The 25367-nt window shown below is 38.2% G+C and overlaps 1 protein-coding gene across 2 annotated transcripts in view; it reads right to left on the bottom strand.

The window, feature by feature from the left end:
- The window catches only part of LOC146479795 (uncharacterized), a 50697-nt gene that overhangs the window by 8330 nt on the left and 17000 nt on the right, over positions 1-25367 (bottom strand). The window contains exons 14-27 of one of the 2 annotated variants that reach the window (XM_085110638.1): positions 24888-25234; positions 23088-23229; positions 20743-21083; positions 20356-20497; positions 16760-17106; positions 14220-14361; positions 12117-12448; positions 11801-11942; positions 11014-11357; positions 10087-10228; positions 9507-9683; positions 3581-3757; positions 2564-2740; positions 1950-2135 (exon numbers count right to left, since the gene is read on the bottom strand). In XM_085110638.1, the coding sequence (XP_084966764.1) occupies positions 1950-2135; positions 2564-2740; positions 3581-3757; positions 9507-9683; positions 10087-10228; positions 11014-11357; positions 11801-11942; positions 12117-12448; positions 14220-14361; positions 16760-17106; positions 20356-20497; positions 20743-21083; positions 23088-23229; positions 24888-25234 (3138 nt within the window). The remainder of the gene's footprint in view (positions 1-1949; positions 2136-2563; positions 2741-3580; positions 3758-9506; positions 9684-10086; positions 10229-11013; positions 11358-11800; positions 11943-12116; positions 12449-14219; positions 14362-16759; positions 17107-20355; positions 20498-20742; positions 21084-23087; positions 23230-24887; positions 25235-25367) is intronic. The other variant, XM_085110640.1, reaches the window with a different exon arrangement.

Here is a 25367-nt window from a genome sequence, read left to right as displayed (position 1 = left end):
TGACAGCCACGAAACAAAAACTGTTAAAGAAGTAAAAAACAAGCAAACAAACAAACAAAAAGAATTTGAGGCGAGATAAATTAGCTCTGATCGTAGGTCAGTGGTTCATTAATTTTTGCCAAGGCAATCTGTGTTTTGGTGGCACAAAAGTCTGCTGTTTTAAAGAATTGGAGTATAGGACGATTTCAACTGCCCCCATAGTGGATTAATAGTGGCTGTCTTCAAGTCGCTTTTAGTTTATCAACATTCTCCAAAATTATCGTTGCTGAAACGTTGCACGAAAAACGAAAACTGACAACAAGAAAGTTGCTGGTTCTCTCTTTTTTTCATTTAGTAATTATACTTCTTGATATCATCGAAGTTAAGCTTCACCAGACTTTTTTGTGCATTTCTATAATAATAAGCCTGCAACACAAAAATTCTCTATCTTGATCATCCCTTACTAAAGCTCCATGTTAACATCATTGGCATTTCTTTTATAAAGAAGTCTACACATTTTAAACTTTCATCTCCTGCGTGGTTTATATACCCGAGAATAGGCAATCCCATACAAGTGACAGGTGTACTCTTGGGATGCACTCCTAAAATGAAGCCTGGATGTTTAGACGTCTCCTCTGATAGCTTACTCTCGCGAAAGATTTCTGAATCAATTCGGCAAGACTGCCGCCAAGAGACCAAAAACCCGAAAACCAAATTTTCTATTGTTTTCTGCAATGTTACTTAATTTACAAGTAAAAACGAATGCACGGTTTGAAAACAAATAAATAAATAAATAAAATGAAAGCCAAATACTGATTTTCATCGATTGATTATAATTGTCCATGAATTGCAAAAACAATTAGCTCTCTCCATCAGAGAAACACTTTTAATTTTCAAACGTAATCATGCGACAGAGCCACTGGAGGCATGTCGATAATATGAAATCGGCACTTTTTACACTTGATTTCAGCTCCACCACGCAGAACACAAACGTGAAAAAGACCATTATGTTTATTTTGGCGTCTTAGGACGAGCACCAGGACCTATAACAATACAAACTCTTATTACACCCAAATACGGGACTAATAACACAAAGCAGAGCTAAGTGACAGTTTTCAAAGAGACCACTGTCAGACGGAGGCCAGAAAAACCCCGATGGGGAAAAAAACGAAGCAGGAAATCTGGGTAGGAACCGTCTCAAGCTCTAAATAGCCTATCGTACGAGTGATTTATAATTACAGTTCAAATATCCCCACACGCGTTAACTGAAGTGAAGGTCGCATGTATGACAATAAAGGACAACACGTTACAAAATACGTATACAAACAAAAAATAAAATAACGCAAGCTAAGAGAGGTGTCGGCCTAGAATGATTTCCCACGTGATACGCATCTCTTAAATAGCCCTTCCTTCTACCTATGCTGCACATCAACTGAACTAGCCCCAGTCTTCACTGCTCTGATGCCACAGAAATATTTCATTTCCGGCTAATTCGTATGCACTCACACGCTAGAAATTCTATTTTCCAGATTATTTGCAATAAGCAGCCAATCATTGAGAAACCGTTTTTGTTTTTTTTCAACTCCTTGTCAACAGAAATTACTTGGTAAACAATGTTTTTGTTCACGCAGCTCTTAATCCATCAACAATTATTTCAGACCGGTATCGCAGAAGTCATGGGTTCGAATCCCGTTCAAGCCTGAATTTTTTTAGGCTTTCTTTTCGCAGCTGCTTAAATTGCGTATATAACTGCGATTATCATTCGCTTATTCATTCTTTCTTCTGCAGTTTAAAGGTATTATTTTTCATATATTCACTTTCATCTAAAAGCTTCCTTTCACTAGCTAATAATTTAAGAACTTCGGAGAAGTGCTATGGGAATATAAACGAAGACAACGATGGTAATGATGATGGCTACATACTCAGATTACACATATGATTTTTATCCTAGTTATAGTGATACCACTAACTTGGTTCTTTTGGACAGTCCTTATTGTTGCATTCCCTGGTTTGAGAGCTGGGTCCCAGCCCACTGCAGTCCTTCCCGCCGCCGCTTGGTGGGGGATTGGTGCAAGTCCGGTCTCGAGTTTGAGTTCCACCTCCACAAGTTGCTGAACATTCGCCATAAGGTCCCCAGGCAGAGTAGCCACCATTTGCTACAAATGGATTAACAATATCCCTTACATAATTGCACAATTGGAATACGTGCAAGTAGAGTTGAGCACATATAATTGGTTAACATTGCAGACTAAGAGAAAATAGCAGGGACATTTTTGTCTCCGTCGTATTAGCTGACATTGCCGGACAGGGGAATTATTTATGGAGCTGGTAAGTAAACAAAAGATGTCCAGATCGTGTGTATTAGTTTGCCACTGACGTTGCACTGGTTTATTGCGTACAGTAACAACTTCTAAAAATGGCTGACCTAAGGAGGAAGGCACGCAGAAAACCCACAAGACATTAGAAAAAAACTGTGGTGTAAGGGTTTTTGCGAAAGGGCACTCTCTAGAATATTACTTCACATCGCCAAAAACTATGAATTTTCAACCCCACTCAGCCTTTAATAATGAGTGTATATACTCACTAGGACAAGCATTTGTATTACATTCCAATGTTTCGGTGGCGGGGCCAAGATCAGAACAGCCTTTTCCACCATGCTGAGGGGCGGGGTTATCACATTTCCTTCGGCGAACTTTCTGTCCTCCACCACAGGTGACTGAACAATCTCCATATGCAGACCAGTCACCATAACCACCATCAACTAAGAAACAAAATAGAAACAGACAAATAAAAAACGTGCATTCAGATACAAACAGTGCGACTTGCAGTAAATCATATACGAACTAATACGGAATTTGATGTCGCCATGGCAACTAAATAATAATATTTACAGTTTAGGTCACCATAGGTATCATTTATCAGCTGCACGCTACTTAGGTTTAAAAGCTTTTGTTGGCTTTTTGCACTGATTTAAAATTGAGAAATCAATGATCCAAAAATGCAGGTGATTGTTAATATGACGAGATATTCTCATACTAAGTAACGTTATCACCTTATTTTTGTACGTGATCTCAGACTTGAAGAGTTAAAGAGAGCGCCGGGATAAGGAACCCTCGACCCAAACGGAGCAAAATAAAAACAACAACAATAAAAACTAGTAAGTAAGGAGGACTAAAGCAACAAATAAAATCCTGAAAATTTTGGTACTCTTCACAGCTTTTCCCTCTCTTACTACCCTTATCAACGTATCCCCTTCTTATTGCTGACAATTAAGACTTGTAGACGACCCACGCATTGATAGTCATTTATGTATCGATACCGTGCCGAGATCATAAAGGGAACCATGTCTAGCGTGGACTCTATGTTTCCAACTACGCAAACTAGAGTAGCTGTTTTGAAAGGTTCAGGTCATCCTCAATACTCTCTCCATGATTGATGGACAAAACTGACACTTGGTAGGTTAAAAAAGTTTTTTTTATTTTTGAGCTATCCAACGCAGGTTTTTTTTTTTTTTTCTTTCTTTCTTATTATTATCATTTTCTTTTTTGCCCAGGAAAAACAATGATCAGGTATTGGTAAAATTGAAAGTACATCATCGTACCTGGACATTCCCCAGTATTGCATTCTCTGGTTGAATAACTTGGCCCCAATTCACTACAGTCCTTTCCGCCATATGCTGGTGGTGGATTGGTACAAGTCCTTTTTCGAGTTTGCTGTCCACCTCCACAAGATTTTGAGCATTCGCCATAAGGTCCATAAGCAGAATAACCACCATCGACTGTACATTGGTCAGTATTGAAAATAGAACAAAGATGACACTAAAAGTTATATATGTCTTAATTTAATAACTTGGCTTTTTATATCAATTGCGATGAAATTGAAAAGTTTAAGAGCCGTTGTCAGTAACTTTCGAGAATCCGGCGACAGAAGCGAAAATTCGAATTTTTTTTTATTTGCCCCAAAAGACCCTTTTGGTGAACTATTTTCAAAAATAATATTCAAAAGTTCCAGCGAATTTTTTTTTCGGCAAAAATTAGGAAAGTTCGAAATCGGCCTCAACGTGCCCGATGGCTCGATTGAAATTATGCAAATTAGTACATTTTTAAAACTCTCGTTCAAGACAACGCAACGTTTTCTCGAGTTGACACTTTCACAATCGTTTTTACATCCCTTTTGCTTGCTTCCAAACTATATTTTTTCTCGACCTGAACATTCTTTCATTCGAAGTTAGCAACGTAAAGAATACAATGTTTGCTATTTCTTAGATAGAGTGATTTTAGCCATATTTCAGATGACCATATCATCGGGGGTATACGAATATACTGGTAATGAAATACCTGTTTTGAACGGGTAATTTTTCTTATTTATCATGTTAAAATATTTAGTTTGGCCCGTGGAAAGCGAGCGCGCTAGGTCGAGATGTGTAGAATGCACTTTGACACAATTCGCCATTTCAGCACTTCATGTTCCTCCTGTAACTTTGCACGTGTCAATACAGTTCACGGAAGCTTTTAGATAAAAGCCAAGGTCTCTGGTTTCATTTCATGCTTTAATACACGTAAATAACAAGCTTTAAACTTGAGAGCTCCCCATATGAGCATTAAGTCATCAAATGATTCGTTTCAGGTGAAATTTTCGAGTTTATATTGAGCCGTTCAAGTGAGATGAAAGAGCCGTTCCCAGGGAAACAACTTGAAATCAGTGAAATTAATACCCTGTCTCTCATATCTTGCTACACTTCCAAACTACCGTTATTTTTAAGCTAGAAAGTGTAAATGCTCCCTTTTTGGGTGACCTAAAACAGAATTTGCCTTAAATATTACGAATAAAGTCCACTGCAATAAAAAACTGAAAAAATCGCGCACCGACGTAAACTGTAAACATCAGCCGTTTCTCAACTCGCCACATGGGTGAAACGCGTCCGTTATTGTTTTACCTCTGTATACATTTATAACCAGAAAGTAGAAACAAAAATTCTTCTCTATGCCCATCTGTATAAAAACACTTGCCAACGAAGCTTTTGTTTTTCTGTGTGTTTGTCGAAAATACTGAAGAATAGTGCAACATTGTTACTGACTGCTTGACTCATTCAATCACAACCGGATAACACGACTGAATACTAGATATAAAAAAAAATGCTCTTAATTCTCTCCAATCGTTACTCACATTATATCCGGCGATATCACATCCCAGAGGCAAGGCTGAAAGTTGTCTCAAATTCCGCATATTAGAAATTTAAAGTTTTGAACAACGCGAACAACTTTCATTGCGTGACAAGTGAAATGTGATACGCAAGCGCGCGAAAAGCACAGGAACAAGCTATGTCAACATTTGCGCTTGTGATGACAGTGCGAAAATAATTTTTGAAATTACAAGAAGAAATTAAGACAAGTCAAGGTCTGCAAGGTATATTTGATTGCCGGATTGAAACGAAATTCATGTATCCCCCGGGGGGGATTTTACCGAATTCTCATCAACAACAATAACAACAACAACAACCTTTATTTTCCTCAAAATAAAGCCGAAATTAACTAAAATGAAAAGTAAACCAATCAAGAGCTTTCGAGGTCTCGATGCGGTATTTCAATACTATCCTCAAACAAAAAGCTAATATATTTAGGAGAGTAAAGTTTTTCTTTCGCCATGGAACCTCTCCGTGCGGATCGATCAAGCTCAAAAAATGCGCAATATTTGCAATGTGTTACGCTTAATCAATGCAAAAAGGGCGTTCGCTCGCACCTATACAGGCACAAAAGATCCGGCCTATGAAGAAATTCAAGACGAAATAGTGTTGTTGCTAGAAAGGGCAGGTAAAGTGTTTTCATTTGAGTGAAACTAAGAGCATGAAAGAACATTTTATTTCCTTTTCTGATTTTCCCCTATTTTTTTTAGAATCGTTGTTCATCATGATCAATGTATGCACTGTGGCTTAACCTAATCCACATGGAAATCGTAATTAAGTTATATCTTCAACCAATTCCATATAAAGATCACTATAAATTGAATAATCACTAGACTCTGGTACACAGGCTCAAAAGATACTCTCAATGGCCTTTTCAAAGGCTGTTTGTGTGGTGGATACTCTGGAGCACGCTAGGAGGATTTAACAAAGACAACGTCAGACTTGAACAGTGACGGCCCGTAAGAGATAACACCGTCTTTTAGACCGAACACGAACATCTGAGAAATGCCAGTCGTGCCCCTTGTCCTTTGACACTAGTGCGCGCGCTAGAAAATAAATTAAGGTTAAACTCTTACCTTAAAATTCGATCAGCTCTACCGTCAGCAATAATGCAGAATAATGTTGTGTATTTCCGGTTAACATTTTATCACCATCATTGACTCATCTCAAACTGACATTAAAGCTACGTTAAATATTTGACTGCAATAGGCCTTATCACGGTTTTCGACGCCATTTTGAAGAGTAGGCAAACAGGCTTGAAATAACAGTGTTTGTATGGAAATTCGATGTCAAATAATTTTCATAAAATAATAAAACATTGCTGCTGAAAAATTCATGAATTGGAAACTTTTGGCGTTAGGAAAAGGATTTTAAGAAAAAAAATTGGAGGGATGTAACTGTGCCAGAGAGCGTCCAGTCGTGTTTTGAACTTTCCATACATTTTCCTGTATTTTTTTTCCTGCGAACTATTTTTAGTACTACAGTTCACGGCTGGTTCGCTTTATCAACAACTTTTGAGCATTGATCCATGGCGAAAGACAAACTTCACTCTCCTCAGTGTATTAGCTTTTTGTTTGAGGATAGTACTGATATACCGCATTGAGGTTTCAAAAGGTCTTAATTTGTTGACTTGATTTGTAAATTAATTTCGGTTTTACTTTTTCTGTAATGTTATTGATGAGAATCCGGCACAGACAATACAGAGTGAATCTCGGAGAAGGAAAACTACATGATTATCGTTTCAGCCCATTAAATATACCTTGCAAACCTTGACTTGTCTCAATTTCATCTTGTAATTTCAAAAATTATTTTTGCACTGTCATCACTGACAAGCGCAAATATTTACAAAGCTTATTCCTGTGCTTTTCGCGCGCTTGCGTATCACATTTCACTTGTCACGCAATGAAAGTTGTTCGCGTTGTTCAAAACTTTAAATTTCTAATATGCGGAATTTGAGACGACTTTCAGCCTTGCCTCGGGGATGTGACATCGCCGTATATAATGTGAGTAACGATTGCAGAGAAGTAAGAGCATTTCTTTATATCTAGTATTCAGTCGTGTTATCCGGTTGTAATTGAATGAGCCAAGTAGACAGTAACAATGTTGCACTATTCTTCAGTATTTTCGACAAACACACAGAAAAACAAAAGCTTCGTTGGCAAGTGTTTTTATACAGATGGGCATAGAAAAAAATTTTTGTTTCTACTTTCTGGTCATAAATGTATACAGAGGTAAAACGACGGACGCGTTTCATCCATGTGGCGAGTTGAGAAACGGCTGATGTTTACAGTTTACGTCGGTGCGCGATTTTTTCAGTTTTTTATTGCAGTGGACTTTATTCGTAATATTTTAGGCAAATTCTGTTTTAGGTCACGTAAAAAGGGAGCATTTACACTTTCTAGCTTAAAAATAACGGTAGTTTGGAAGTGTAGCATGATATGAGAGACATGGTATTAATTTCACTGATTTCAAGTTGTTTCCCTGGGAACGGCTCTTTCATCTCACTTGAACGGCTCAATATAAACTCGAAAATTTCACCTGAAACGAATCATTTGATGACTTAATGCTCATATGGGGAGCTCTCAAGTTTAAAGCTTGTTATTTACGTGTATTAAAGCATGAAATGAAACCAGAGACCTTGGCTTTTATCTAAAAGCTTCCGTGAACTGTATTGACACGTGCAAAGTTACAGGAGGAACATGAAGTGCTGAAATGGCGAATTGTGTCAAAGTGCATTCTACACATCTCGACCTAGCGCGCTCGCTTTCCACGGGCCAAACTAAATATTTTAACATGATAAATAAGAAAAATTACCCGTTCAAAACAGGTATTTCATTACCAGTATATTCGTATACCCCCGATGATATGGTCATCTGAAATATGGCTAAAATCACTCTATCTAAGAAATAGCAAACATTGTATTCTTTACGTTGCTAACTTCGAATGAAAGAATGTTCAGGTCGAGAAAAAATATAGTTTGGAAGCAAGCAAAAGGGATGTAAAAACGATTGTGAAAGTGTCAACTCGAGAAAACGTTGCGTTGTCTTGAACGAGAGTTTTAAAAATGTACTAATTTGCATAATTTCAATCGAGCCATCGGGCACGTTGAGGCCGATTTCGAACTTTCCTAATTTTTGCCGAAAAAAAAATTCGCTGGAACTTTTGAATATTATTTTTGAAAATAGTTCACCAAAAGGGTCTTTTGGGGCAAATAAAAAAAAATTCGAATTTTCGCTTCTGTCGCCGGATTCTCGAAAGTTACTGACAACGGCTCTTAAAACCATCTTGGTTAAAAGTTTCAAATGCGTCGACGTTTCGACGATCGCTTAACGCCATTATCAAGTCAAGAATGAATGAAATAGGAACGACTATAAATGTAAAAAGAATTCCTAAGAGACACGAATAAAAGCAAAAATATGTGATGATAATGCAAAAAGGTATCCACACGCAGAGTCACGTAAAGATATTGGACGAATAGAGTCTTAAAGTCAGGGTTCAATTCCTTAATAAACAACATCTCAAAAATTGGACAATCAAACTTTGATCTGTATTTCTGCAGAACAGAGGGTTGTTTGTCATCCAAATCAGTCTTCGATAGACCATGTTCCTCAAGATGCCTCCCGATTGCAGAACATTTGTGTTCGTTGATGTGCTGATGTAAATGTCGGGTGGTCCATCCGACATAATCTGCGTCACACAGATCACATTCAAATTTGTAGACCACGCAATGATTGTTAGCAATAGGGGGCTTCTTCTCTTTTAGAGCAAGAAATTGGCCTGTCTGAAAGACAAGTTTAATTTGGACACCAATGCGGCGCTCAAAATTTGCTTTTGCCCCTTGACGGAGTTAGCTGATTGCTGATCTTTAAATGGTGATGGGACCATGGTGGTAGGGCTGTCGTCTCTCGTCTCTCTTTTATCGCAATGTTTTATAATTGAATTGTTAAATAAATCTCTTCTTCTACGTACGTTTTATATCGTTGTCTAGATAGGCTGCAATTAAGGGTGAATTCATTTGGTACTTTGCAAAAAGTTTTATTTCGACATGACAATCGTGGTTATATAATAAGAGCTAGCCTAAATGTGTTAAGAGTATAAATTTCTCTCTTTCCCTTTGTCCTTATAAGGACTTGACACTAATGTTAGGAATATTTAAACAGGTTATACTGTTACAGTGGTAACCTTGTTTGTCGAGTAAAGGACAACAACTTGTTTAGAAATCATTAGGCATTGCATTTATACCGTCACTGTCGGCAATTGATAAAGAGCTGCAGTATTGATTTGACAAAGTATAGGTGCTCTAAAGTGTTGAAAACCGGTGCCAGTCGCCCTAAAGTGAACGTACCGGGACAGCCTCCGTTATTGCAATCTCCTTCCTGTTCATCCGGACCTAGTCCTGAGCAATCCTTTCCTCCAGGGCTTGGAGGAGGATTGGTGCAAGTACGGCTACGACTGTGGCGCCCATCTCCACAAGATTTTGAACACTGTGACCAAGCACCCCAATTTGAATAGCCACCATCGTCTAAAAACCGATTAAAAAAAATAAGAAAAAGTATCACATCCATAAGTTTACCTAGAGTCGTTAAGCAGTGCCTAAACTAGCGTTCAGCATAGACATTTACGCTATCTAAGTAACTTTATTGGGTTCACCAATGATTTGAAAGTACGTCAGTGATCTGATCCGATGTTAAAAAAATATTTCATTTTTTCTTAGTTTTCCAATTTTCTTTCAACAGACAGGAATGGATTGATAAGTTATATGAGTTACCTTCTTTAACGCGGTGTTACTAGTACAGTGCTGTTGTGACCTAAACAAGACAACTGACTACTGAAACGTGAACGAATTTCTCGTCCATCAAGTCAGCACAGAAAGTAATAATGGCGAATGAAGTTAAAACCAAGAGAGTATTGTCAAAATATCTCACTTGTCTTGCAACCATAGAACTCAGCCCGCAAAGCGATAAGGCTTTGCCATTCTTCAGGAATTATCCTCAAATAGCGAGCCTTGATTGGTGGTTCCAAATTATGACTGACAACTGTGTATCGATCCTCGTTAGCATCAAACGTCTGAAACAACAATAATGGTAATAATAATCCTCTTCCCTTGACGGGCATTTCAGAGACACTGATACACATGGTACAGAAACAAACATTTCGAATAGAGCATGAAATCCTAAACGGCACGAGGTAGACTGGGAGACCAGCAAGATATTTACAAGCGTGACCGAGGAGATGAACTCGGGAAAAACTTTAGCTGGTACCCAGGGGAGGGTTGTTCGAAAGCAAATTAACGCCAATCTACGATTAAAAGTTAATCGAGGTTTTCATCTCGCTTTTTAAAAGTGATTTATTTCAAAGCCTAATTTCAAGCTAAAGGTGGAGAAAAGTCTAAGTCAAAACTGAGAGCCAAAATTCTTTTTGAAGAATCTTTATTATTTAGTTGTTAAACTCGAATCAAAGTTCATGTTAATCCAGGATTAGCTTAATCGGGCTTTGAACAACTGGGCCCAGAGCGCATTATGAACCTGAGACCTGATTAAGACTCCTCCGCCCTAACCACCCGGCCACACTGCTGCAGCTGAATTGAATTTTCCCCGGTGTATAGTTAAACAGGAACTCAGTCACGTCGTATTTGCACTTCTTCTTATCCCAAATAAAGATTCGTCCAATGATTAATAAAAATAAAAAAAATAAGAGTCTTCAGTCTGGAAAGCCTTCCGGTCGTGGTATATATCTTTTGATAGTTTCTGCGCACCAAAAAATACTCACTTTTCGGTAAAAGTTAACAAATCATAAATCATATCAAAAGATAACAATCTTATATGAGATGTCTTGAGATTGTACTATCTCACCTTAGTAAATCCAGTAGGCTGGTAATGGTGGAAGTACGAGCCATCATTGCTGTATTTAAGAGTGTACTCTTTGACCCATTGCGCAGCATCCTGGCGACCCTGGGTGGCAATTCTTGTGATTGTTGTCTCAACTCCAAAATCTGCCTGAAGCCATTGGTTGTGGTCTTGCCTTGCTGCCACCCAGCCTCCATAGTGGCCACTTTCCGGATGGAAGTGAAGCCTGGCATTTTCCGGTCCAAACTGTGCAGAATACTCAGATGAGGCCGATAACGCAGAATCTGGCAATTTCCCGTTTTGCATTCCCAGTTGCATTTGGCAAGAAGGTACTTCGGGAATAGTAAATCCTGTGGATAAATTTATATTGAGTTAAGGTGGATTTCCACTTTTGCGTAAATTTTACGTGCGTATGGATGTACATTGGGCTAGCTTTACGTAAGTAAACAAATAAGAAGCGACGTATGAACGGCTTGCGTAAACGTAAAAAGTTGAGCACTGTTCAACTTTTTACGTTTATGCACGCGGATCGTTCATCGCTTCTTATCTTATTTACGTAGGTAAAGCCAAGGAATAGTCTTTTTCCGCCAACAGTGAATAAATTAACAAAAAAGTACAACTGAATCATTTAGGTCTCTGGCCTTGTGGGATATTGCGGTTCAACTGAAATGATTCGAACAAAAGTCATATATTTGTTCATAATTTCTATGCTATTTTTGTTATATCTCCCAGTATTAATTCACACTACTCGGAGGTACTTAATCCAGTTGTTTTTTCATGACTATTGACTAACCTTCAGTGCACCCGAAAAGATCAAATCGCAACGCCATATAGCCGTGATACGTCTTAGGGTGGATTCGTATATAGCGTGCGGTGATTGGCGGCTTGAGAATGTGTCCAACAATGGTGTTGCTGTCCGAGTTGCCAGTAAGAACCTTGTGTTGTTAGAAAAGAAGAGCAAAATTTGGTGAATACAACATAACATGGCGATTTACAGTGACGTTATTAGGGTCTTAGAGCGCGTGAGAAACGTTCTAGAAATGCCTTAAAGACAGGCAAGGCAAAAAGTATGGACAGAACTCAGAGATGTAATATATGTTACGGTTTACCTGACCATCGTTCCAAGGAAGAAATGGTCCTCCTTCCACACTGTATGAAAGGGTATAACTCTTGGTATAGTGTCCTGCTTCTTGACGCCCCTGGGTGGCTAAACGAGTTATTTTGGCGATTTTGCTAAGATCGACTTGTATCCATTGACCGATGTCTTGGTACTTAGGTAGCCATGCTCCACCGTAACTCCCTTCCTTTGGCTGGTCGAGTCTGGCGCGATCTGGTCCATAGTACTGATTTAGCATGGTTGTAGCAGTGATAGCACTGTCAGGTATCTTCCCGTTCTTCATACCCAGCTCTGACTGGCATTCGAGTTTTGGTGGTTCAAATCCTACAAGCAAATTAATTACATCACCTCAGGAAGGCATTAAGAAGAATGATCATAAATGTGGCCAGCCGGGAGAGAAATATAAGCCAGAAATGGCGTACAAAACTTCAAAACCCATCACTGTAATTTTTTCTCTTTTGGGCGTCAGAGGATGAAGGGATTATACCACTTAAAAAAGTAGAGGTTGTTCTGTTGCTATGGTAACATTTTAGACTACCCGTCAACGTTTCCATGACGGAAATCACCTTCCAAACCTAGAGCCTGTTTGAGCAGCATATACAATCCATAGTTTTTTCATCATGATCGTGCTATAAGAGGTTGATATTCACCCTTGTCCGTCACACGATGACCGATTTTGAATCCCGTTAAGAACAGCCTAGTTCCTAAGAGTAAAGTTAACCCATTGAAAATGTTCCGATCAAAACCACGGATGAACTGGTGAGCTGATGTTTTTGTAAGCGGGACGAAATAGGAAAGAAGGAAGAAAGGCTTAAAAGGGAACCCTCCCCCCCAAAAAATATATATATATCGGGAGTATAGAACTGAAGCCTTGCGAAGGAATACAATAAAATCTGCAATTCCACAGCAACAAACCGATGAGTGGTGCCGGATCACTTGTAGACCTGGATCAGCAAATTATTTCAAATACAAAAGACTGACGGTAGACTGATCCTAACGGCGGAGGTGACGGGCTTGATAGAATAAACAACAAAGGCTAGAACAACTGAAATATATTTGTTTTAAAAAAAAAACAAATTTTTGCCCGATATTTCTGTTTCAATACAAACCTTCTTTGTTTTTCTTGTTTTTTTAAACAAATATATTTGAATTATTCTAGCCTTTGTTGTTTATTCTATCAAGCTCGTCACCTGCGCCGTTAGGATCAGTCTGCCGCCAGTATCTTGCGAAGGAGAACGAGGACAGAAATTGTGTGAGGAGGGATGCGAATATTTATGCTCCTGTCACAGGCTTTTACTTCCTTGCTCTAGAGTCGTCAGGGGATTATCCGAATTAATAAGCTGGGAAGCTTATAAGGAAAGCTGACGAATATCTAGATATTCTAAAAATCAGGCGGGTGGGAAGTTACGGAAATTCTTAGTAAAAACAAAAAGAAGAGACAAAATGTATTCAAAGGCAAAGTAAAGGAGCCATGTCTTTAATCATGAGTCAGAGATTCTGAAAACGACAATGAGATTCCTTTTGACAATGACAAAGATAGCAAAGTGTTCTTGTCACACAATGCGAACGTGAAAGCTCAAAAAACTTTTAAGTTATTTAGTTAAAGTTGTCGACCGGAGATAGGCAAGTTAAAATTTTATGAAAAATAAATACAAACAACAATTACAAAATCAGGACTTAATTGTGGATATTTTCTTAACTTTCTTTTTCAAATATGTTCCTTGTTTGATCTAGATCAAAGATTTCTATCCATAATCTTGCATTACAAACAAATGTTTTATCTTAAAGCCACCTCTGCAAACAAAGCTTGCATAAGCGGGAAACAGCAACCAACAGAATTTGTGTGATGTCACACAAGGAGACAATTCAAAATTTCAGCAGTAATGGTAACACGCGAACAAGGTTATACGGGCCCAATTTGTTCAATATTTGGTCTGACATTGTTTTCCCGTTAAGCACCCGGACGACAGGCAAGTAAATATTAGTATCCTTTAGATTGTCAAATTAAACTTGGGCATGGATAAATAAAAAAGTGTCTTAGGGCTCGTCTTTGTAGAGACTAACTGCAAATAGCGAAAATGAGAATGAATATTACCTTCTCTGCATCCATAGAATTCGGCTCGTAACGCTATCAGGCCCTGCCATGTTCTAGGCTTGATTCGAATGTACCGGGTAATGATAGGATTCTCCAAAGCGTGAGCCACCACTGTGGACTGGTCACTGTTTCCAGTGAACACCTGTAAAAAGAAAACAATATAATAAGAAGAAAATGAAACACACAAATGTTCAAAAAAAATGCATGAAAAAGCCAGAAAACAGGTTAATTTGGAATGTGTTTAAAGGGAATATTTGTTTACAAATAGGATTTTATGTCTTCAATCCGATCTGTTGTTAGTCTTTTTATTCAGTACTGAAGTTTCTTTAGGAATTTTGTTGTATTGTGTGACATAATGTCACGATACCAGGGTCACGGGCTAGGGCCCTGACAATCTATATTGTACCACCCTCTAGCGTTCATTACCTTTGCACCAAGACACGCACCACGGTCGTCAGTGGATTACTTCTGAACGAATTCAGCCGCCTTTTATTTTTCCCACCCGCCCTGTGGCCCTGTCCTCTTTTCCTAGTCCTGTGTTTTGGTTGCCCTCACCTTTACTGGGCAAAATCATTAATAGTTAATTCAGGACAGTAGTAGTCCTTTCGCTGATGTTGTAATGAGGTGGCTATGGGCCTTTATTCATAGCCATACATTAGTTCAATTTATATAAAAAATAAAAGGGGCTATGAGACTTTTGCTCATAGCCATTTTCACCAAATCATGGTTTGTTTTGTTATCCTTTGCCCAGCAAACTGAGCCCGGGACATGCAGCACACAGCAATAATATTTATGTTTGTAGGGGTGAAGACATAAAGATCAAATAAAGCTGTGGGTTTGTTAAGATACATGAAAACTGAAGATAACACAAAATGGGTAAAAAGGTTAAGGACATTCGCGCCAAACTCTTCCCACGTACAGAATTTTTTTTAACCTTTTAGTTCTGTTCAGGATATCGACTAACTGAAGCCAGAAAGGCAAAACCAACCAAACAAAGAAAACCCGAAATAGAATTACGTCTAAAATTGAAAATAAACTTCTCTAGCCAAGGTTGGCATAACACAGCCAGGCTATTAATTATATCAAAATAAATATTTGCAGTGGCATAATTCCTTCGGTTAGCATTAACCTTTCGGAAGAATAATTGCTAGTCTAGTTCAGCCACAGAGTCAAAAAATTGGATCCCACGTAAGTAGAAAAACAAACTAAATAAACTTTCCCGCTGAGATTTTGCCTGTGTGTGAAAATGGAAAGAAAATGTAACTGAAATGATCACTCAAAAGAGAGAGTAAAAATGAAAACAGAGGTCACTGTGAAAAGTTGATGAGGCTTACTCCCACGATGTATTTGTATAAAAAATAATTTGACCCAGCGCGTAATCTAATATATATGACAAGGCGACATTGCATGCGAATTACGGTAACGCAGCCCATAAGACATTAAATGTCCATTTCAGTTCAGTTCAGTTTATTTTATTCACACTTCCATTAAGCATGCGCAGAAGCTTGAACCAACGAACCAAGATTTTTACTTAAATCTAGGCCATCACTTCTACTGTTGTACACCGAATTGAAGAGCTATTTCTTGGAAGATAGCGTATTATCGATGAGATTTCATAGGTCTTGAGGGTGAGAGCACCGCTTTCATTTATAAGCCCGTAGGAAAGTTTCATCACGGCAGTTGTTTGCTACCCTGAGAAAAACAGGTAGAAAAACAGCTTGCTCATTTTTTCTTTCTGTTGTTGTTGTTGTTTATGTTCGTTTCACAGCAGGGAAAATTTTGCCAAGTTTCTTATCATCTTTTCATTGATGCTGACAGTTTCGATGACTGTCAGCAATCTTTATCAAAACTTGAAAAACATGAAAAGTGTCAGAAGCCTTAAATAAGCTTCTGAAGGTGTTAAATTATTGCGATAAATGCGCAAAGTCACTCTGTAGACGCCCCCCCCCCCCCCCCCTGGTTTTGGGGGTGGAGATCACTTTGCGCATTTATCGCAATAATTAAGTGGTCATGAAATATGAGCCATTATACCATGTCCGAGAAATAGCAGCCACTAAATAGTCTATTCGTTGTCCCTGCAAACTGAAATCAGCAAGATCTAGTAATATTTCTTGATTATTGTTAATAAAACAATTCTTCCACTCACGCTTGTTGGAAAGGAGATGATCATAGCAAACTCGGCCCTACACGCCTCGTTGGCTATCTGCCACCTCACATATATCGAGTTAACGCACCCTCGGGGAGAAATTGTTAACTAGCAAATATCAAAAATCTGAAAATTCAACGACGTGGGAATATCTCTCTAGGGTATGCATGCTGCAGGAGGAGTCCGAAGTAAACCTGCCATATAAGGCAGGTTAAAAAAAAATAAAAAAAAAATAAAAAAAAAAATAAATAATAATAATAATAATAATAATAATAATAATAATAATAATAATAATAATAATAATAACAATAATTACGTAACCTAAAATACTTAGGTAACCTGCCTCCATTATAATGTGTTTTGCATGCTACAAGTATTTGAAAGCTATGCATACCTTCACAATGTCATCTTCCTTATACTCCTCAAAGAACACACCGTCGTAACTGAAAGCAAGTGTGTAACTTTTCGTCCACCAAGCCGCGTCTTCCCTACCCTGTGTCGCAACCTTGGTAATTTTGGCCCAGTCACCAAAATCCACTTGAAACCACTGCAATGTGTTTGAAGTAGCAGCAGCCCAACAGCCATACTTGCCGCTTGGTGCATTCTGCTCCAGTCGCCCGTTTTCTGGTGGCGTGTAGTGTGTATTCCACGTGGTCGATGCGCTTATAGCAGAGTCTGGTATTTTGTCGTCGTGCATTCCAAGAGGTGCCTCGCAAACCGGCGGTTTTGGAGTTGTAAATCCTGCATCGGGAAAGACATGGAAAGAGAAAATATTCGAAATTGTGGGGGCAAATTGCAACTGAGCACGAATGGAAATTTTGAAGCTGTTATCTGGGTCTAATTGCGGATGATTCTTGCAAAAGCAAACCTCTTCAAGGGTTCTAAAAGCAAATCGTAGAAGTTCTGTTAAGCCCCCTGTTTAATAAGTCTCCGGTTTGGAAGTCACATTGTTTTATTAACCCCCCTTATCCCCCTTATTTCTCATAAGACCCTCTCCTTCTCATGCTACAGAAAACAAGTCTGAGAAGTACTTCTCAAACTTATAAATAATTCATGAACAGAAAACAATGGGATTTACTATTGAGAAGGACGTTTGGAAATGTGGTTTCAAGAGCGACTATCTCCTAGATCCTCATATTCAATTTAATTTTTGTATATAAAAGATAGATTTCGCTGATAACTCTTCCATAAACATATAAATACGAATGGAGAAATTTAACTTTCTTGAAATTTTCTAAATGGGATCTTTACGCACCCCTATCTGTTGTCGAACCCAGTGGCGAGATCGTGAATTTTGTAGGACTTGCAGCTGTTAGTTCTGGAGAGTGCAGATCATTCAAAACCTCCCAATTCCGTGGTTACAAAAGATGACCATTCAAGTTTATAATCTGATAAATTGCAGTTTTTTTTTGCAAATGATATATATAGTATCTGGACTTGGAGCTGGACTGGAGCTTGCTTAACATATTTGTGAAAGCAAGCACCAGCTACAGTGTATGGTAGCTTGATCTCCCTCTTGTCCATGGCCAAACTCTGTTTGAATTAAGCGAGTTACAGTTTTTGTGAATTTGATTTAAGATTGTAGTTGGTTTTGTTGATAACCAACTTCTTAATTTGTTTGAAAAAAAAAGAAAGGAAGACTTGGTTACTGATGGGAGATTAGTTGAAATGTGTGTTAAATCGAGTAAGGTTTCATCATTAGAGTTCTAATTAGCTGTTGTGGCTTCAAGTAGCATATAAAACCACTTTCCTTTATTGAATTTATGTTTTCCACATTTTTAACTAGCTAGATGGAGTTAAAGTTAAACTGAAATTTTAATTTATTATAGTTTACAACACTTTTAGGAGCTCTTATTGTTAGGTAAAAGTATTTTGAAGCAACATTTTTAAAGTATTGTAAAAAAATGCAGGATTTATAATAAAACATTTCTCAACTTTGTACATTTATGAGTGGAATTTCTGTTTGACTTGTCTCTCAAATCTACTACTTATCATGCAAATACAATTATTAATATAAATCAAAAATAATTTTGATAAGTTAAATACCTTACTACAAGCTAATTAAGGCACATACAGAATCAAGAAATTGCAAAATTTTGAAAAAAAAAAAGAGGTATTTCAGACAAACCCAAATATGTATTCCCCTAGTTTGAAGATGACATAAGATCCACATTTGGCCACATCAAATGTCATCTTTAAACACCTTTGTCAGTATTTAAACGGAACAAATGTGATATTTGTCTTAGATATACACCACATTTGTTCATATTTGTCATTGGTGCAAATGCATCATTATCCTATTTATCTCAAGGATAAATACCATATTTGTCTGTCAATTAAATATGGACAAATATGACAAATGTCATATTTGAATCATATTTACACAGCACTCATCTCGAATCAAATTAATTTTTCACCCACTGATGAGGGCACAAAGTTTGTCTACTTTGAGCACCCATCCACTTTGAGGATCGTACAGATAGTCGCTCTTCATTACGATAAAATTCGGTGGACTTTTTTGTTGAATTTCTCCAAGAACAATTAATGGTTTGAGAAGCTGTGACAAACACTTGAAAGAGTGTTTCATTCGATTTCCGTGTATATCGAAGTTTGTTTAAAATACTCGACTGCACCTCGTTATTTTCAACTCACTTTTCGATGTTTGAAAATCGGATGGAACCCTTATCCTCGTGTTTGATATAACAATGCCCTGGTGTATAAGTGATCGAAACATTGGCATGTTTTTCCAAAGAAAAAAGAACTTGATCTTTAATGAAATGTGTAAAATAAGATATTATTGCGCAAAATTCAATTGAGAACTTCAAGATTGTCAGAGTACCTTGAGAGGTCAAGAGAATCACTTTTCTGCTGCCTCTTTTCACAAAATGAATCGACGGTTCTGCAGGACTGTCCAGTCTCACCACGAACCTATTCCATTATCAAATATTTTGGGTCTAAAATGGTGAATTCTTCGCACTCCAGCATGTAAAACATCCATGCAACGCGCGGCTCATAAAACCGATTTTGTAAAAAAGTGCCAAGACTTAAGGCCCGGAAACATAAGAACGGGAAACCTAAGACTTGGAAACCTAAACCCCGGAAACTTAACACGCAGAAAATCTAAGACCCGGTAACATAAGACCCTCGTATAAAAAGTTGTTCAATGTACTCTCCTTGGAAAATCATTCTCTCAAGTGAATTGCTTTATAATTCAACTGCCCATACCTGAGGTGCTGCTGCGTTGAACTCTATAAGTGGTTAAATTGATTCTATATTTTTTAATACGAGTGCGAGATAAAACCTCCCACTTTCTGTTTTGTATGTGGGCGCCATCTGGTTTACGGTGGATCTGGAAAACAGTCCTTACTGCGTACAGGGCAACCAGCAAGTATAAAGGTCTTAGGTTTCCGGGTCTTCGGTCTTAGGTCTTAGGTCTTAGGTCGTAGGCCTTAGGTCTTACTTTTCTAGACACCCTCCGTGCATGGTATTTACAGTTTTCCTCCAATTAACGATGACGCCTTCTTTAGCTACTGCGCATACGTTCTGCGCATCTGGGATCGCAATGGCCCTTGATAAAATCTTCCCTTCGCGCATAACCATCAACAGCGCAAAAATACCACTGTATTAGGAGGCACCGTCAGTAAAGTGTAAGACACAATATAGTTAGTCTCACAGAGATAAATAAAATGCGAAGTTAACAATTGCAACATGGTTATATAGCATGCGTATGTTAAGCTATGCATGCTCATGAGATTTTGGAGAACACGGCTTAGATTTTTTTTCTTCCTGTACGTACTGAATAAAATAGGTTCCACCTGTCTTAAGAATAAATACCAAACTTATCATTCGTATTGAGCTTTCAAGTCATTAAGTCTCAAAAAGGAAACAATAGACCTTGTTACCCTATCTGAAGAAGAGATGAACATTCGTACACTCATGCAGTCATTTCCACTCCAGCTTGTGCGTAAAACAAGGAACAAAATATCTCACCTTCTTTGCACCCATACAGCTCCATTCGCAAGGCAATAAATCCATTCCAAGTCTTAGGATGAACCCTGATGTAGCGAGCGATGATTGGTGGATCGATAAAGTTACCAACGGCATTATTAGAGTCGACATTGCCTGTAAACTCCTAAAATCAAGGTAAAAAAAAATGTTAAAAAGTCTATACAGTTTTTTGTTTGCCAAATGAAACTTGCTACCCTACCATTACAAATACAATTGAAATTGTAACATAAATTTAATGTGTTAAGTACCTAAGTTGGCCTCAGCTTAGAAGGATTTCACCTAATCATGGCGTTGACATCGACATATATATAACCTTTTTTTTTAATCAGGACGATGGTGATGATGATAACAATAATAATTCAAATTTACCTGGCCATTGTTATAAAATTCGAAGGTGGACCCTCCTTGGATCCTGTACGATAGTGTGTAAGTTTTGGTCCACCAGCCGACATTGTATCTTCCCTGAGTAGCAATTCTGGTTACTTTAACATTCTGAGCCAGATCAATTTCTAAGAATTGTCCGCGACTGGCGCTCGATGTCTGGGGAGACCAACCGCCGTAGTAGCTTCCTTCAATGACTTCGTTCAATCTTCCTCTATCTGCTTGACAGTACTGATTGTAATCCGAAGAGGACCTCATCGCACTGCTTGGAATCTTACCACTTTCTATTCCAAGGGGTTCAGCACATGTGATCTCGGGAGGTGTAAAACCTAAGCGCAAATGACAAAGATATAAAGCTCTCATTGTTGTGTTTCAATGTTCTCATTATGTAGACAAATGCAACGCATAGAAGTGTTGTTTTTCACAGAATCTCTATCCAGTGACTCTTTTGATTGCATTTGAGATGACTTTGCAAAGCAGTATTGTGTCTCAACTGCTGGCACATTGTTGCTTAATTGTATTGATCCCTGCCCTTTGGGGAACTCTTTGTTTATACGCTTAATTGTTTTTATTTGTTTTGTTTGTTTTTTTTGTTTTTTTTTGTTTTTGTTTTTTTTAATAATCTTAAGTTAAAACGGTAACAATTGAAAATTTTGCCACAAAATTGAAACATTTTTTCGTACAAATCTCACTCATATAAAACCCTTAAGACGACTAAAGTTTACTTTCATCAGCACAAGTCGCTCTACAAAGACATGACAAGTTTCTCAGTACTTTATATAAACAGAAACAAAATACTTCTAATTCAGCTGTAGGAAATGGCTTCACTTTTAAGCAGCATTCGTTTTTAAAGCAAGACAACTTTTGTCGATGTGTGGCCAGGAATAATCTGATGTGACAGGATAATCTCATGATATTTCCTTTTACCGTGACAATTATTGAATGGCAGGTTTTGCAAGACCTGAAATTATCCAGTTTGTGCTGGCTCTCATATATGTTTAGCCATGATCTGCTCACTATCTAGCGATAGCCACTGTTGTTTAAGGAGAATCAAGAAATCCAAGTTAGAAAATCGTACGTACTGCACAGGCTTAAGTGAAAGGATTCCTAAATGTGTTCTTAAACAATCCCTGGCCGTTCGCTCTACAAGGAAGGCATAGTCTTGAGTCATGTAAGAATTTTTACAGCGGATTTAAAACTCTTATTATCGGTCATTGATTGATTGATTGATTGATTGATTGATTGATTGATTGATTGATTGATTGATTGATTTAGGCAAGCAAATGTACAGTATTTACGAGATTTGACTGCAAATTTCACAATCTTGAAAATGGATTGAAACATTAAAATTATGTCGAAGTTCACTGCCGAAGAATAATATATAGAACCTAAGAGCCTAACAGGGCCTTACAGAGCCCAAACAACATGAATTGAATGGTACATTTTCCACAGGGTAAACGAAAGACGAAAATTCTTTATTTTCATTTTCTTCTTTTTTTTTTTTTTTATTTGCACTCAATACATCTTTTGAATAATGACAAACCCAAGATCAAATTAGAACAGCATGAAATTTGGTTTTATCAAGGGTTGAGAAGGTAATTTATTGGACCACCGTAAAGAAAAAATAACAATAAGTGCTGATGCTCTCGAAGGGCTAACGCACGGGACGTAAGCACTCAAATCTCTTTACCGTGCATGGTCAAATAACCTTATCAACTGGGTTATCACAATATTCAATTCGTTTTCATTCCGCCACCGACGCAGAAACACAGTTTCATTAAAAGCTCTCTCTCTCTCTCTCTCTCTCTCTCTCTCTCTCTCTCTCTCTCTCTCTCTCTCTCTCTCTCTCTCTCTCTCTCTCTCTCTCTCTCTCTCTCTCTCTCTCTCTCTCTCTCTCTCTCTCTCTCTCTCTCTCTCTCTCTCTCTTTCTTATATATCTGAGAAAAATAATAAGAAAACAATTTTTAAACTTTATCTCGACAAGAGAAAGCATCAGGAGTTAACTAGATTTTCACAAGCTTTAAAAATTCCGAAGTTAAAGCTTGACCTTGGACTTATATAGCGATATGATTGTTCAGTCGTGCAGCACGTTTAGGGCCGGTTTAGAGTTAAATTATGCCTTAGGCATTGGCCAATTTGACGATTTTAAAACTGCATTAACGCTTACCGGGACAGTCTGGCACGGAACACTGTTTAGTATCGCAACCCCTCTTTTACGCAGCAGCAACAATCAACAGGTCTAGATTAAGTCGTTGCGAAGTAAGATGCATAGGACACTACATAGTGTTATGCACCTCAAGCATAATTTGAATAACAAATAAAATAAATTGTACCTTCTTTGCATCCATAAAATTCGGCTCGTAACGCTATCAGGCCCTGCCATGATTTAGGCTTGATTCGAATGTACCGGGTGATGATAGGATTCTCCAAAGTGTGGGCTACCACTGTGGACTGGTCACTGTTCCCAACGAACTCCTGCATGAAGATAATGCAAATAATGAAACAGATACGCAGATAAAAAATGAAATACACTAAACAGCGAATTTCATAGCTGAAGACTGGCTAAATAACAGAACGTCACAGTAGCATGAACCCCCACATGGTTTTTCAAACCAACCGCTAGCCCAGTTGACGTAGAGATCTATATGAAAGAAAAGTAACTAAATTGTAAAGGTCGAACTTTTCTAGTAGCGATTACCTGGTCGTCTCTATTGTATATATTTCTACTTAAATTGGAATGCAGGTTATGTAGTAAAGTACATTAGTGAAGATGAGCTCTCAGGCGATGATGTTAACAGTTTCGTTTTGCGTTTTTTGGCGTTCAGTAAGTTGACATCTTTGCTACTGAAGGAAACTTTTATTTCAAGGAAAGGTCCCTAATTCTCAGAATTCAGAAATTTCCCATTTGTACTGTAAAACAGAGGGTAAGGAAGAAGTGGCAGTAGTTTTAAATTTATTGGGATCTTTTCTGTCGCACGATGCAGTACAATCGTCAAAATCGTCAACTAGTTGCTTGGATCAGAACTTTCATGAAGTCGCCTACTTTGTTGCACATGGCGGTCTTTAGAGTATTGTAGTATTGTATGCAGCAGAGAAGTGATAAAATCGGCAAAAAAAAAGAGAGAAGAAATTCATTGTCCAGATTGGTACTCTAAAACCACACGGTATTAATGAACGTTTTCCATATATCTAATTTATTCATGTTGCCAGGATTCCACCAATGCTATATACAGCTTTTTTCTAACGACCTGATATGAAAACCACTTGCAATCCACGATCCTCCGATTCACTTTCATAAAGGGCTAGCACTAGAAGCATCAATCAAAGAAGTCTCGCTTCCCATTGGCTGGGTTTCATGACATCACTTCAAAATTATTTTAAATATCGCGGCTACAGGCCCAGAAAAAAAGTATTCAGAGGCGTGTCCAGACCGTTGGATGACCATTCAACAGCCGATTGTACTAAGGATAGAAAGCGAATTAAGGCAGAGAAGAATTGGGGGTGGGAGGGGGGGGGGGGTGATAGGTTAAGGTGGGGAGGATCATTACGAGCCGGCAAGACTGTTTTGTATTCCTAAATATCCCTATGCAGTTTAATCAGTGCTGACATGTAGTACGTAAGATTTACATAAGCTTCTGCTTTTTTTAAAGCTTGTATGTGCGATTCCCAAATAAAAATGTAAAAAAAATCTTGTGTACCACTCGTCATGTTCAAAAGCTATTCGCCAACCAATTTTGTGTCCGATTACAAACAAGTTTCGCATGTCAACTCCAAGGCCAACTTTGCGTTTTCTAGGCTGGGAAACAAAAGAGGCAGTTACTAACACTATTAAAATAAAACATGGCTGACCGTGCATGGCGAAGAATAGGGCTTTGAGGAATAAGTTCCTTCGCTAGATTGTCGCTTTCTGTCACACTTAGAGACAGTGTAAGCCACAGAAATGTAGGGACGGTGCCTCGCTTTGCTACTGCGCATTTGTTCTGCATATCTTGGGATGGTCCGAGAAAGTACGATTTCTTAAGGACGTTTATACCCTCGAATTCAAATGTATTTTTCCCAGTTTCGGCTTCGTCTCCAGGATTTATTTACATAGTGTTTCATTCTGAAAGTGCATTAAAGCAATAAGTATCTACCTTAACGTATTCATCCTCCTTGTAGTCCTTCCAAAACACACTATCGTAGCTGTAGGCAAGAGTATAACTTTTCGTCCACCACGCTGCATCTTCTCTGCCTTGAGTCGCTACCATGGTAACTTTGGTCCATTTACCAAAATCCACTTGAAACCACTGCAATGTGTTTGAAGTAGCAGCAGCCCAACAGCCATACTTGCCGCTTGGTGCATTCTGTTCCAGTCGTCCGTTTTCTGGTGGCGTGTAATGTGCATTCCAAGTGGTAGATGCGGTTATAGCAGAGTCTGGAATCTTGTTGTCATGCATTCCAAGGGGTGCTTTGCAAACTGGAGGCTTTGGAGTGGTAAATCCTAATAGAAAACAGAGAAAATCTACCGGTTAGAACCTGAATTTCTTGTCTGTATACTTTCCATATAAAAATATTAGGGAGAAGTTATTAAAATATCAAGGAAATTTACGTTGGGTGATCAGACAAAAAATTAA

The sequence above is a fragment of the Pavona decussata genome, unplaced genomic scaffold (genome assembly GCF_977016875.1).
Source record: "Pavona decussata unplaced genomic scaffold, jaPavDecu1.1 SCAFFOLD_58, whole genome shotgun sequence".
NCBI lineage: Eukaryota > Metazoa > Cnidaria > Anthozoa > Scleractinia > Agariciidae > Pavona > Pavona decussata.
The sequence above is the reverse complement of the archived record's forward strand: the minus strand, read 5'-3'. Positions and strand labels throughout refer to the sequence as shown.